We start from the raw sequence: 14,049 nt of genomic DNA, 5'->3' as shown, positions 1-14,049 counted from the left end.
TTTGGGACTTGATCCAAGAGCCTACAAGTGACTGAAACTATTTCCACTGATGTTAGAAAATCAGCCTGATGAAGACTGCACAGACAAGATCTCCTGGAGTTCTTGATGTTGTAGTCTTGAAAGAAAACTTCCAGTTTGGGGGTTTTGTATGCAAGAGAATCAAAGAACCTGGATGGGCTCATTTGCACTCTGATTCAGATTCTGCTGTTCTGCAGGCTATAGTGGGACCTCATCCATACCAGGGAAACCCATCCTGATATTTTGGCAAGAAATGCAAATGCTTTTTTGGAGTCAGAGTGGATGTGAGAAAAGATTAGAAGAACTTGATCTTTCTACCTGCCTATGTGGCAAAACAGTCCTCAGTTCTCTGAGGAGTGTAAATAGCCTGGAGGCAGAGGACTTATCTAGTACTGTATTAGGATGTGGCTCACAAAAGAAACATGTAGTCAGAGTAATTTTGGGAACTCTTAGAGTGTGAAATCTCTTAAGCCTTGGAATAATCTCCAAAAGATGTCATGGGAGCCTTACTTCCTGATATACAGATCTAAACTGAAAATTTACTGGTGTATCTTCTGAGAAGAGCCATATTTCATCAGCCACAGAAAAGCATAAAGATGTAAAAATTGATCTTGCTCATCTTCCCTTCTCCTCCCCTTCTGCCCTCAACTTTTTTGCTGAACATGCATTCTCAATGAGCAGTGGGGAAAAAGGGAGAAAGGCTCTGAGGACCCATGGTTCTTATGGCACCTTTATGAAAGCTTTCACTTTGCTATTCTGTAGCTACCTACAGGGTGAGGATGCTGCAGTGCTGCTGTTTCCCATGGATTAGTGATAGATTCATGGACAGGTTCCTTCCTAGGGAGTTGTTGGATAATTTAAGTCAGAAGGGAACTTGAATGGTTTGTGGTTCAGTCCTCTGCTCAAGGCAAGGCCAGCTGTGAAGTCAGATCAGGTTGTTCAAGGCTTTATCTACTCTGGTCTTGAAAAACACTGAGTTTTTTCCAGAACAGAGACTGCCCAGCTTCTCTGGGTCAACTGTTGTCCCGCTGGACTGTTCTCTTCATGAAAACGCTTCTTATTATATCCAGTCTGAACATCCCTGATTTCCATTCATGCCTGTTGGCTCTTGTCCTACTTCTATGCACTGCTAACCCTTCACCAGAAATTCAAACCTACTCAAAGCTATTAAGTGTGTTCTGTATTCCAAAGATTGTTCTGTGAAGCACAATGAAAAACCTTCAACAGAAAGGCCCTGAGCAGCAGAAAAAAAGCCAGAGTTCATTCTGTCCCAAATGGGCATGTGTGCTCACACATGCAAATTCTTGTTTCAGTAGTAGTTCTCTTCCCTCTGGAGCTCTGCAGGACAAGTCTCTTGTCATGCCCTCAGTAAGTGCTATGAGTTTGCATTCCTTGGCAGTATGGCTCACCAGTGGATGAAATTGTTTCTTGTAAAACAAATTAATCTGGAAAGGAGAATGTGAGAATGCAGAGTAAAACCTTAATTTAATCATGAAGTGCTCATAGCTGTAACTTTCAGGAGACAGCGGAGCTGCATTCAACTCCTGCCATTCAAGTGATCTCAAACAAATTGTGTAAGAGACCAAACTATTTGTTATGAAAATAAATGCAAATCAATCTTTACATCTTGATTTAGATTTGAAGGCCTTAATTTACACTCTGTCTTCATGAAGATTTCTTTTCTGTAACAACTTGGGTAATTTTGCTTCATTTTATTGAATAGGCTTCAATTTAGGCTTTCAAAAGGAAAAACCTCCTTTCCTTCACCTGTTATTTAATACTCAACACAACTTCAAAACACTGTACTCTGAAGTAATTTTGATTAATAACATCATCTCCTCCTAGGCAAGTAATTTATCACTTGCTCTGCTCCTCAGGTAGATACTATAGAATTTATTTCATGCTGCACTTTAAGTTTTGTGAAGGCTGATGAGAAAGGACAAGTATTAAGGAAAAGATTAACCACTGTTGCTTAAAATCAACTTTGTTGGTAGTACACAAATAGATATAAAATAAAAGTCCAGAGAAAATCTGTAACAGCTTAGTTGTGCATGGTGATTTTATTAACAAAACAAAAAATAGACTCTTCAGGTTGGGGAACTCCATGTTCAAGTTTTGTAGCAATGAAATCCATGAAATTATCCTTTACTATGCATACCTTAGGGCTGTAGGGGCCAGAACAGACTTTTGAATTTTTGACCCTGCCTAGACAAAATCATGTAACTTTGGTCATCCCTTCAAGGCTGGACTTAGGTATTGCCCAGGGAGCCTGGGGGTTGCTTAGTGTGAGCTGTGTTCACTGAGGGGCTGCTGTGCCCTAGTTTGGTGTGTGGGTGCCACCAGTGTTTGCACAATCAGCTCATCTGAACTCACAGCAGGACCTCAGTACCTGATGAGCACCTGCAGACTGGTCCTGATGTGGAATCCTGAGCTCAAGATGAGAAGCCAGGGGCTCAGAAGCAGGGACATGAGTCCTTGTCTCTGGTGCTGCTGCAGCAGGGGAGCAGCCCCCATCACCTTGCTGGAGGGGGGGACAAGTTCAGATCTGCTTTACTGCGTGTGGCTTAGTGTCAAAAAGAGCAAATGAGACCAGGTCTTTTGAATTGTTGCATCACAGATCCTAAAGCAGATGTTTGGAATTCTGAATTCTTGAAAGGGCTTATTTTTTCTTTGCTTTTTATGCTTATTTGGGGCTTTTCCAAAATCTCAATTCTAGAAGGAAAAAACCCACCCTTAATCTGATTTTTAGCCTCATTATTTTCACATCCAGTTTTTCTTGTGCAATCAGTAGTCTTTAAGCTCAAGTGCCCCTTTTTCTGCAGCTGTTATTTACCATCCACATATAGCAGTGAAGAACAGCCTTTGCTTTTGTAGGGTTATCATACTGGCCTTTCTAAGATTTCTCCCACATGAGAGATCCTGTATTTCCTGTAACATCTTATTTGTGTTGTGCTGCCCCTCCTGCAGCTGGAGCATCAGCAATCAGTACTATTCAGAAGTCCCAATGGTGTCTCTGCTAAGGCTCAGGCTGTGACTGCCTTCTTCCTGGAAATGTCATTCCCTGGAAATGTCTGCACAGTTACTGCTTATCATCTTATTTGCTTTTTTGTGACTCATCAGACTGTCTCTTTGTTATGTCAGTTTCTGAATGGCACAGTAGAAAGAGTTTTGTCCCAGAACACTGATTTTTTTCAAAGTGTAAATGGCTGGTCATGACCTATTTGCAGAAGGAGTAACTCTGTGTGGTGAAGTCCCATTTTAGTACTGCACCCTTTTGCACCAGGCAGATGCAATGCCATAGCATTTAGAGCTTGTAGTCTAAATAAATGACCTGCCACAGGATGGAGGAGCACGAACCTCACCTCCATTAACTTAAATTTCTATATTTCAGATAGCTGTTGAGGAGCTGTTGTATCTTATGGACTCAAGCTAAACTGTTATGGTGCAGTTTGTCTCATTCAAGGGCAGATATTGCTGCAGTTTGAGCACTAACTGGTGCCATATGGAACCTTTTGTTGGGAGTCTCTCAGAGAGCTGGCAAATCTTACTCCCCTTGCTGCAAAGAGAAGTCAAGTTGGTGCAGATGTTTCCATCTGCAGTTGGAAATGCTGCCTTCTGTAGGCTTGTAAGAGTTGCCCCTGAGTAATCTACAAGTTCATGGCACAAAGTGTTTCTTTCCTGCATGTATGTGTTTTTTTATGTTAGGGATAATGAAAGGTGGTGATAGTTCTGTATTTGCTTAGTCAGCTGGGACTGCTGCTGCCTAAGGTATTTTAATTGTAAGTAGATTGAAAAGTTTGGCTGCAACTAAAAATGGGCTTGACAACCTCATGTTTCTGGGACCAAAGATCTTTGGTTAGTGATTTACTGCTCAGCACCTCTTGCTCTCAGTGTTGTGTGCACAGAGTGTCTAATGCACTTTCCTTTACAGGGTTTTCTCTTGGTCCCTTACATCTCCTTTTGCCTCATTTAAATTCTCTCCAGCAGGAGCACTTCTCAAGACATTGTTAAGAACACTGGTATTTCTAGAGAGCAACCTGAAGGTGTTTAGTATGCAATTGTCAGGCATGAAGGAAAGATCTTTTTAATGATACTATTGGCTGGATATGGTGCAATCCATAGCCTTTTCTTCCCCTAGGAAAAGGCCTAGTGCAATGCCTGAATTGTAATGGAAGTGTTGAAGTATTGTGCTGTTGATGCAAAACTTATTCAGGTCATCTTTCAAAAAAAGAAATAAAGGCTCTTTCAAAGCATGTTATTGTTTTTAAAAGTTAGAAGGGAAGGACAATTATTTCAGGGTTTTATTTTCCTTTTTTTTGTTGTTGTTGCCTTTTTTGTGGTTGTTAAGACCCTTCAGAAAAATTAAAAAAAAATCAAGTAATAAAAATCTGCATTCCCCCAGCTTTGCTAGAGAGCTGTGCAAGCTGTGTTCAATCCCACCCCACTATTTGACTATTTCAGTGCCTAAGAGTTGTGTTCAGAGGAGCATGGCACTTGCTGCAGGCACCATGGAGTCAGCATTGCTGTGCTGCTGCTGTTCCAGTCAGTCCTGGCTCCCTCCTCCTGCCAAACCTGGAGCTCAGCAAGGGCCTGGGGAGCCTGCCCTGCTTCTCAAGATGGTATCAGACACCTGCTGAGCTCAGACCTGTGTGCACACTCCCCAGCTCCTCCTCAAGCCACTAACCCTGCCTTAAACACAGTAATGAAACACAGTAACGTGAATCTTGCCGTTTTAATTCAGGTACTGAATATCTGACCATGACATGGCATGGGTTCAGCAAGAATTGAGAGCAGCCCCTTTCTGTGATCATCCTGGTTTTTCTCCACTACCCATCCTTCTCACAACTTCCCAGTGGTGTTGACATTAACAAGCACTTCAGATAAATATCCTATCCAGAGCTTCTAGGAGATTTCTAAAAAAATGTTTGGTTTTTTTTTCTCCCCACATTTATGTCTCCTCCTATCATGGTTTACAAGTTCTTGTCATTGGAATCAGCCATATCTTATTTAAATACTTTCACCTTAGTGTCTGGATCCTTTCTGGTCTCTATTTCCATCTGACAGTAGTTTAAGGTACCATTCTCAAAAATTTGAAATCCAGAGGTCAAAGGCTTAGCAGGTCTTCCTGCCCCTCCTGAATGCCTGTTCCAGGTGAAATCTGAGTTGTGCAAGCATTTCATGGTGGTTTTCATTCATGTTTTCAGGAATGTAGATGCAGCTTTCTTCCTGTCATGGTTGCAAGCAAATGGCAGGGGGGACAAACAGTGAAGCAGAAGGGAGGCAGGTTGGCACCTTGGACCAGAAATGGAGTGAAACAAATAGATCCCCATGGAGGGGTGTAGTCTCAAAGCACTTTATTGCTCTGGCAAGTACAGAATGGAACCAAGTCCTCTACCAGATTTAACTGGAGCTGCTTGGATATACCAGGGCTCTTGATTCTCATCCTGCAAGAGATGTTCTTTAAGATGTGGTGGACATTTTTCAAAGATGGGACTCTGATTCCTTTATTTAATTACTTACATTTTGAAGGCCCCTATGAGCCCTCTGTCTCTTGCATTGCATGCACACCCTTGCAGGCCTTGCTCCTCAGGGCTTTGGAATCAATTTTTCCTTCACCATTTGCCTTCTATTGCAACCTCCTGCACTGACAGCCCCCTTGTCCTGCTGCAATGTGCTTGTCCTGTTGCTGCTGGCTTTCACTTTTAGCAAGGATAAATGGCTTTATGCAAGCATGGAACTGTGTCCCACCATCCACACTCGGTGCTGGGGCAGCACAAACAGACTGCAAATGTTTGCTCCCCTCCAATGAAGAGGCTTGAGGGTCTAGCATACACCATTTATTCTTTTGAGTAAATATCCGTTCCCACAGGCATCCAGCAGCGTCTGGCAGAGAAGATCAAAAGAGCAGAGAGGAAAGGGTTTCCCCCTTTGTGGGCAGTGGGCAGCAGGACATCTCCTGCAGGACTGGATGGATGAATGTGTATTGTGCAAAGCAGTGCTCAGCCAGGGCTGCACACAGAGCGGCTGTGCTCCCAGCTCAGCTGCTGGAGGAGCAGTGCAGTATTTAAAGTGTCTGTTTGCAGCATGGGCATTGGCAAGCAGAGCTTTTGCAGCTGATCAGGCTGCTAAATAATTTAAAGTCAGGGTTTCTGTAGACTCTGTAGGATTTTTCCTACTTTGGCAATCTAGACATTGGGTTGAAGGACCAGGTGAGGGGTCCGGATTGATTTCATCTTTTAGTGTACAGCTGGAGAACCATGTAAACTGGAAAAGGTAACAGGGTGCAAATGGGAGCTGGGGCACAGTGTTTCTGAGCAGAGGTGCACACTTGTGAGCTGCTGCCCCTCAGAGCAGATGAGGAGGTCACTGTTTGAGGGCTTATGTCCTCACGGTGACTTTTCACCATTTCCTCTGAGGATGCATCACTTCGAGTCTTCAGCTAGTGGTGAGGCTCCTGTTGCCTGCCCTGGAGACTTGTCTCAGTTTAAAGAAATGGAGAACAAAGGTCTGTGATGCTCAGTTTTTCTTGTGAGGGGAAGGTCGTCCTTTCAGCCATGTCCATGTGCAGTGTGTTCCTGTTCCATACAGAATGTTTGTAGAACCTGTTCTCTGGGTCACTGTACAGGTGACCCAGGTGTCTTGCTGGGTAGCCAGCTAGACAAGATGTCTGGCTTTAAGGTCATTTTCGAGTAGAGCTAGCTAAACCCATCAAACCTGTCTGAAAATCAATTCAGGCTTGGGCACCTGTATTACTGTATGACCAGAAGATGATTAACAAGTGACTGCTGTCTCTGACTAGTCCAGTGCCCAGCATAAAATAGGAAAGATGCCAAGAGCTGGTCCCATGACAAAGAACAATGTTTGTGATGAAAGAAGGCTACAGGTGAAAACCTGTGACCTCCTGACCAAGTGAAGCCAGGGAGAAATTATTTCAGGCCATGCTGATGTTGTAAATAACCTGTTTGTCCAAAGATTATGTTGTCCATTGGTAAACTGTCATTAAGAGGAGCTTTCTGCCAGCTAAGAGGCCTCTTCTTCTCTGCCTGTCCACTGGAATAAGAGTAATTGCTTAACTGGTCCAGGTAACTGGACTGGGGGGGCTCTATGTATCTTTTACTCTGTAATAGGTCCTCAGAGAGAAATTGTTTCCAGATGGAGAGAGTATATTGGAAATGTCTGGGCATCAGAGACCAAGGGAAGAGCTATGGAATGAAAGCACTGGGTTGTCCCCAGACCTCTGAGGCTGTGGGAAGGAGACACTTGGGGTGCCAGGATGTATCCTTCCTAGGAACCTCAGTGCTATTAGTCCCCCATGGGAGAGCATGGGCAAAGTGCTAGTAGTGCTTCTGAGCACACAGCTGAGATTGATGAGCTGGGTGGGCTTTGGATGGTGCATTTGTCTGGGGCCATTACTGCACCTGGTGAGCTCTTGCTGTACTGAGAGTTGGCTGTGAGAAAGTTAAATAAGTTTTTTTTTTTAAATATGATTTTGAAACATTTTCTCTGGTAAACATAGTGTTAATATCCTACTCCTGCTGTGTAATGGGTTCATGGAAGTACCTCACCAGAGCTGGGAGAATAGACTGTCACTTGTGAGGCTGTGGAGAGTTGGTGGTGAGAGCAGAGGAATGAAGCTTGCCTGCACTCACTGCAGGTTTTCTGTTTCAGGGATGTGTATATTGTGTGAGTAACTTAAACTGGACAGTTGCCCTTTACTGTAAAAAAAAGACCAAAGACCCTGTAAGCACCCAACTGCACAAATCAGCTTTGTGACTTTGATGCCTTAAGCAGATTCTTGAAGATGTGCCCGATCTGTCACACTGGGAGTGAATAATCTCAAATGACACATTTGTTCCAGAGCCAATTTGAAGCTGGCTGTAGAGACCACCACAGAGAGGTGTAAATGTGGGCAGGAAGGAAGGGAAGTAATTTGAAAGAGAAGTGCTGCTGGTTGGAGCTGTACATCACTGATCAGTGGTGATTGACTTTCCTCCTGATTTCAGCATCTGTGTTGCTCTGGCCAGGCCCCCAGCAGTCCTGGTCTCTCCAGAGGATGGCTCAGAGAGAGCCAGGGAGCATGGGAAGAGACATTCAGTAGCTTAATTTGCTATTAGGCTATGTGGCATCCTGGCTGCCATCAATTACAGCTTTCACTCAGAATAAAAGGGAATGAAAAGGACTTTACATCCATGCCATCTCCTGCTGGTGAGGATGGGCTGTGGATGCATTTTTAGCAGAAAGAAAATGAGGAAAATATCATGCTGAAAATCTGCATGTGGGAAAAGGATAAGAGGGAAGTTACAGTTAGTCAAAACACACCCAAGAACCTGTTGTTATCGTGCTATCAAAATGTAAATTGAACAACTTTTTTTAGAGTTTTGTTTTCTGAGAGTACTTAGGTATAGAGAGGGGAAAAACTGATGCACAAGCCAGCAGACTTTTTCCTGCTGTACAGCTGATGTCAAAGTGGTAACCTGGTATCACAGAGAGCCAGAGCAGAGAAATATTTTTTTCTTGAACTGTGCGAGCAGCTCTGCAGTTCAGGAGGCTGGGGTGGTTCTGAGCTCTGTCCCTGAACACTGCAGGAAAGCCTACAAAGAGGAAAGCCAGCTCTCCTCTCCCTCCTCCCAAGCTTGCACTGCAGACCTGCTCCCGCAGAACTGGAGGGATCCTCCGTACCTGACCCGCATTTGCTGGTTTTGCCTTTCCTGGCTTCCACTTCCACATGCTGAGCTCATGCTGGAAGTAATACAGCTAAATTGCTTCCTCCAGCTACTCACTCTCAATTGACTCCTCTCCATGGGGAGCTTTAAATGGTGCCCACGGGGCAGCACAGAGCCTGAAATCCCTGTTAACCCTGGTATTTCAAATGTGATCAAGGCGAACAGAGCTCAGGTCTCTGCTTTAGGAAATGATGCACACTTGTAACAAGTCATTACCCTAAAAAGAAGAAATGAGCCTTCATGCAGTATGTGTTGACCTTCATTAAGTAAAACACAGTTTTTTCAGCTGTTTTATATGCTTGGTTATGCATGAGCATGGCCCCCTTTTTAATTTTTTTTTTCTCCAAGTGTAAATGGTACAATGCTGCAGTGCTTTTTCAAGGGAGGTAAACTGTGAAACATTCTAAAATCCACATTTTTTACTTTTCTGTGATAACCTAGTTAGTTCATGGAGGATAAGAGGGTTTGTGGAAGATAAGAGGAACTAGCCTTTGTGAGTGCTTGAAAGTCACTGCCATACTTTACCTTCAGGCACTCTAGATCTTTGCCCTCCAGGATTTATTCACAGCAGTAGACTCCAGCTGTGCTCCCGGGTGAATTAGAGCTCTGAATTTATAGATTTGTCCACTAATCCTTTCACTGGCACTTTGGATCAAGGCAACTGGAAGGTGGTAGTGCATTTCTTATCAGTAGTGTGCTGCTTATCACCGATGGTAAATGTCTCCTGAGCTGTCTAATCACCACAAAACTTGCATTTGGTGTTAGCAGGATGCTTGCAATTTGCTCAGATAGGCCAAAAGAGAGCTGTTCTGCCATTCATTTTACACTGTCCCTGGCATGCAGTGGAGACTCTGGGCAGAGAGGGACACCTTGCCTGGAAGACAGTCACAAAAGTTGGTGGGTTGAGACAGGTGCCTTCCTCTCTCCAGGTTTCTGAGCAGTGCAGGGCACTAAGAGCAGCAAAGAGCCTCTGGTTTGGGTATGCAGCACATCTCCACCAGCCTTGTATTTCTTTCCTGGTCATTTCATTATGTGTTCAAGCTGTTATTGTGGAAACTCATTTTCTCCTACTGAAACACTGGTTAGCAGCCACTTTTCAGATCAGTTTTGCAAATACAGCACAGAGCATGCAGAGTGCCTGCTGAGCAGCCAGAGCAGCAGTTAATGTCACAAGAGAAAAATAAACAAACCTGAGGACTGGAAGCATTACCATGGGAAAAAGATGTCCTACTGGTGTCATAAAGTAAGATCATGGGAAAACAAGCCTAGAAACATTTCTTCCCCTATCCATCCACCCCTTCCCCCCAAGGAAAAAAAAAAAAAAAGGGTTTGAATAATTTGTCTGCTTTCAAAGTTACATAAGTTTCCCTGAGATAAAAATCTGTGGTTTCTTAAGTGCAGCAGTGTGGTCCTGTGGCAATTGCACCCGTGTGGAACCAACTGCCTGCAAAACTGCATTACAGGTAGAGATATGAGCTGGTATTTGCAAAATAAATAACCAATTTAAATGTATGAAGGAAAACAAGTGAGCTCACCCATGGTGTAGCTCTCAGCTGAAATGTCATGAGCTGCATGATTTACATTCAGCCTCCCCTTGAACCCAAAGGAGCGCCGTGTTCAACTGTTCCACTGACCCGTGGATGGACAGACTGACAGGCTCTTTGTTAGAGAGGCAAGTTAGGAAATACCAGAGCTAAGGTTGTCTGTGCAACCTTCCTTTCTGCTCCCCATGTGGACATACCACAATATGGGCTTTAATTCCCCAGTCCCTCGGTCATTTTCCACTGGCCCCCTGCCTCCTACAGTGTGAAGGAGGCACAATGCCTCCTTAATGAGCAGACAAGCAGTGCCTTGGCTTATTATGATTCTCTCTGTGACCATGGGCCTCATTCAAGTCCTTCTCTGAAAATGTGGTGTTTTGTTTCCAGCTTGTTCCACCCAAGTCTCACAGCCCTTCACATGCCCTGCCCTCTGCAGAGGGCGTTCAGTGATTAACACGCTGGTTTTACAGATGGAGACCAGGATGGGCAGGTGTCCAGCACCTACAGATTCCTGCCCATCCATAGTGCTGGGGCACAGCCCCTGAGGAGGGCTGACATGGCTGTGAGCTCTGCACCTCAGCCCCTGGCATCTTCAGCCAGCCATCCATGGAACAAGGGAAGGTGGATGTGGCCACCCCTTGCTGTGGTCCTGTGGCTTCTTGGCCATGGACCCTGCAAAGCACAGCTCTGGTTGTGCTGGAGATGTGCTCACAGCACAACCCCTGCCCTGTGCCCAGGGCTGAGGGGTCTGTGAACCCCACAAATGGGGCATGGCATGCATGACTCCAGCCTCGTGCCCTGGGATGGGGCAGCTTTAGGAGAACAGTTGCCTTGGAAGTTAGTTTACATTACCTCCCCAAATTTCTCTCCTACACCTGCACAGACGCCTTTTTTGATACTGCCACAAATAGTTAAGGTAGACTGCCAGAGAGAATCTGGGGGTTTTTTTGATTTCTGGTTTTTATTGGGTTTTTTTGGTGTTTTGGGGTATTTTTCTTGGTTTGAGTTTTGGGTTTTGGGGGATTTTTCTTTGTTTTTTATTTTAAAGGAATTCTTGATTAAATAAAGTCTTCAGTTTTTCACTTCAAACCCATCTTGAGTCTGAGCAGATGGGCAGAAGCATCAGCTCAGGTGGAAATGGCACGGGCAAACCCTATTCTCACAGTGTAGGACTTTCCCCTGCTGAGCTCTGGAAAAGCTGAGCTCTGCAGCTTGTGATCACTGCTGTGGTCATTGTTTTCTACCAGGTGTGAAATGGTGAGGAAATGCTTATTTCATGTTAAAGCTCAGCTTGCCTCCCTCATCTAATCTTCAAACAAAGTCAGCCTGCAGTTGTGTTGGGCTGTGAGAAGTTGGGTTGCTGAATATCTCACTACAAAATTAAGTAGTGGTCTAAAACTAGAACACAGCACTTTTCTGTTAGATCTATTATTCCCTTCAAACACCTCCATGTCTTCTTTTCTGCTGTGCCTTTTTCTTTGGAGGAGCTGCCCTTAAAAATCCTGAAGACTCTGCATAGTTATCCTCTCTCAGCATCTGTAGTGATCCTGCAAAAGCTTCAGCAGCAGCTTGGCCAAGGGCAGCTGATCACCTGAGCTGCTCCACAGCATTCATTTTTGCTTTGTCTTGTTTTGCACTTGTATGATGCAGGTAGCATATGGCTCACGAGCACCCTACTCAGCTGTGGTGCAGGCAATCACTGTTAGTGGGTTTGGGTCTGTGCTTTGGTTCTGTTTCTTTTTGTCATAGCTGTGATGACACCCAAGAATTGTGAAGGAACCAGTAACATGCTTTGGTTATAGGAGGAGCTTGGAAAATGCAGCGTTTCAACTGTGATCAGAGGCAGGAGGAAAAGGGCTGTGAGCAGTCAAACGTGAAACACTGAGTACTCCCTGTGTTAGTCCTCTGAGACTTTTTGATTTAATTTTTAATACAAAATGAATAATTATGTGTACTGTCAAATGGTCAGCCCTGGCCTCAGAAGTTACTATAACTGCAAAGCTGCTCCTTTTCACATAGTAACGGTGGTTTTGTTGCAGATTGATGTCCTCAAGGCAGACGTGGAGAGCGCCGAGTGGAAAATTCTGGAGAACCTGATCCTGGAAGATGTTGTTGAGCAGATAGGACAGCTGGTCTTTGAGGTGCACATCCACTGGCCTGGGTTTGAGGTCAGTGGCAATGACAGCACCGTGGTGCGGTACTGGTACAGTCTGCTCCGAGAGCTGGAGCTGAAGGACTTCAGGCTTTTCCATACCTACAAAGACTTATCAAAACCACAGATGTTTCTGAAAAAGGAGGCCTTCAACGCCAGTAGCTGTTACACACTGAGCTGGGTAAATACAAGATGGAAATAGCAGAGAGGAATTTGTGATGTGTGATTGTGAGCCATCTGGCCCCATAGCATTATTGAAGAGGATTTTGGTGTCACTGGCTAAAGTTGCAAAGTATGCATGCAGTGACTGTTAACAAAATGAACTGTCTTTTATATTTATATGTTGTCAAAAGAAATGGCACTAGGAGAAGATACATGGTGCAGATTTATATAGCAATATGTTTGCCAGTGGGTACTTTGTCTCATAGGACAGAGGTTTCTGTAAAGGTCTGTCTGGGGGAGCTGAGAGCATGGCTTTTCCAGGCTGGCCCATGCTTGAGTGTGCCAGCAAGCAGGGCATCCCTCTGGGGCTGCCCTGGGAAGCTCTGCTGGCTGAGCCCTTGAGCCTGCCCTTGGGCAGGAGGGTGCTTGTGATGAGGTGTGTTTTTAAGAAAGTGTCAAGCGTTATGTCTCTGTACAGTGATCATCTTTGATTTGCACCTCTTTTACTTTGGCCTTGTTTCCTATGGAGCAAGTTTTAGGCAAGAACAGTATGTTCTTGAACCCACTGGCAAATGGCAGCTGCATTTGGCAGAGACAGAAATCACCAACAAACTGAATTCCTACCTATTTCTTTGAGCAGCTTCCAAATGCCCTGACTTAGGTTTTTTAAGCTAGTCTGGCTGCAGAAAGTGACTCCAGTGCTTCTGACACAGGAGATGGTGGGACAGAGACACTCAGCTGCTGGATAAGCTGCTGCCAGCACTCCCCTTCCTCATCCACAAGAGCCTTCAGCCACAGAAGACAGGGCTTCCCTAGTTCATCTGCTCAAAGGACAGCTTGATTGAAATTACACATGCAGTGGCTGCAGCAAGTGGGTTTTGATCTAGTGAGATACTAAAATGCAGCCTGGTCTTTTTTGTTTGTTTTGGGGTTTGGTTGAACATTTCCTGGTGCCTTTTCCAGTGCTGTGCCTCACCACCTTGCCTCTCCCTGGCATAAGGAGGCCAGACCCTGGATCTGCACTGATGCTGGTAGAGGTGGTGGCCCAGGCAAGTACCCTGGACTGCAGCTGTGCTGGGGCTGGAATGTGGATTGTCTGCAGTGCCCCTGGGAGCCTCTGACATTCCCCAAAGAGCTAAGGAATGGGAGGAGCTAAAATAAATATGTATAGCAGGTTGGATTTTTTGTTATCTTTAGATGAATTTTGACATTAAACTTTGCATTAAAATACAAGATGTCACCACTTTCATGTCTGTGGTGTGTGGACTTTTTAACTGCCTTTGGTTTCTGACTTTGACAAGTCTGCAGTTCCTCAAGGGAGGTGGTGGAGGGGGAGATGCTGATCTCCTCTCTCCAGTGACCATGAAAAAATAGAATGAAACTGTCAGGGCAAGTTCAGATGGAGTATGAGGAAAAGGTTCTTTACCCAGAAGGTGGCAGGTCACTGGAACAG

At 44.7% G+C, this 14,049-nt stretch overlaps 1 protein-coding gene across 1 annotated transcript in view; it reads left to right on the top strand.

Annotated features, from left to right (window-relative positions):
• Window positions 1-13,845, top strand: part of METTL24 (methyltransferase like 24) — a 44,808-nt gene extending 30,963 nt beyond the window's left edge. The window contains exon 5 of the mRNA XM_056487489.1: window positions 12,322-13,845. Within this exon, the coding sequence (XP_056343464.1) occupies window positions 12,322-12,636 (315 nt within the window). The 3' untranslated portion in view covers window positions 12,637-13,845. The remainder of the gene's footprint in view (window positions 1-12,321) is intronic.
• The last annotated feature ends 204 nt before the right edge of the window (window positions 13,846-14,049 follow it).

Source organism: Oenanthe melanoleuca, chromosome 3 (assembly GCF_029582105.1).
Source record: "Oenanthe melanoleuca isolate GR-GAL-2019-014 chromosome 3, OMel1.0, whole genome shotgun sequence".
Classification (NCBI taxonomy): domain Eukaryota; kingdom Metazoa; phylum Chordata; class Aves; order Passeriformes; family Muscicapidae; genus Oenanthe; species Oenanthe melanoleuca.
This window is presented reverse-complemented; position numbering and strand designations above follow the sequence as displayed.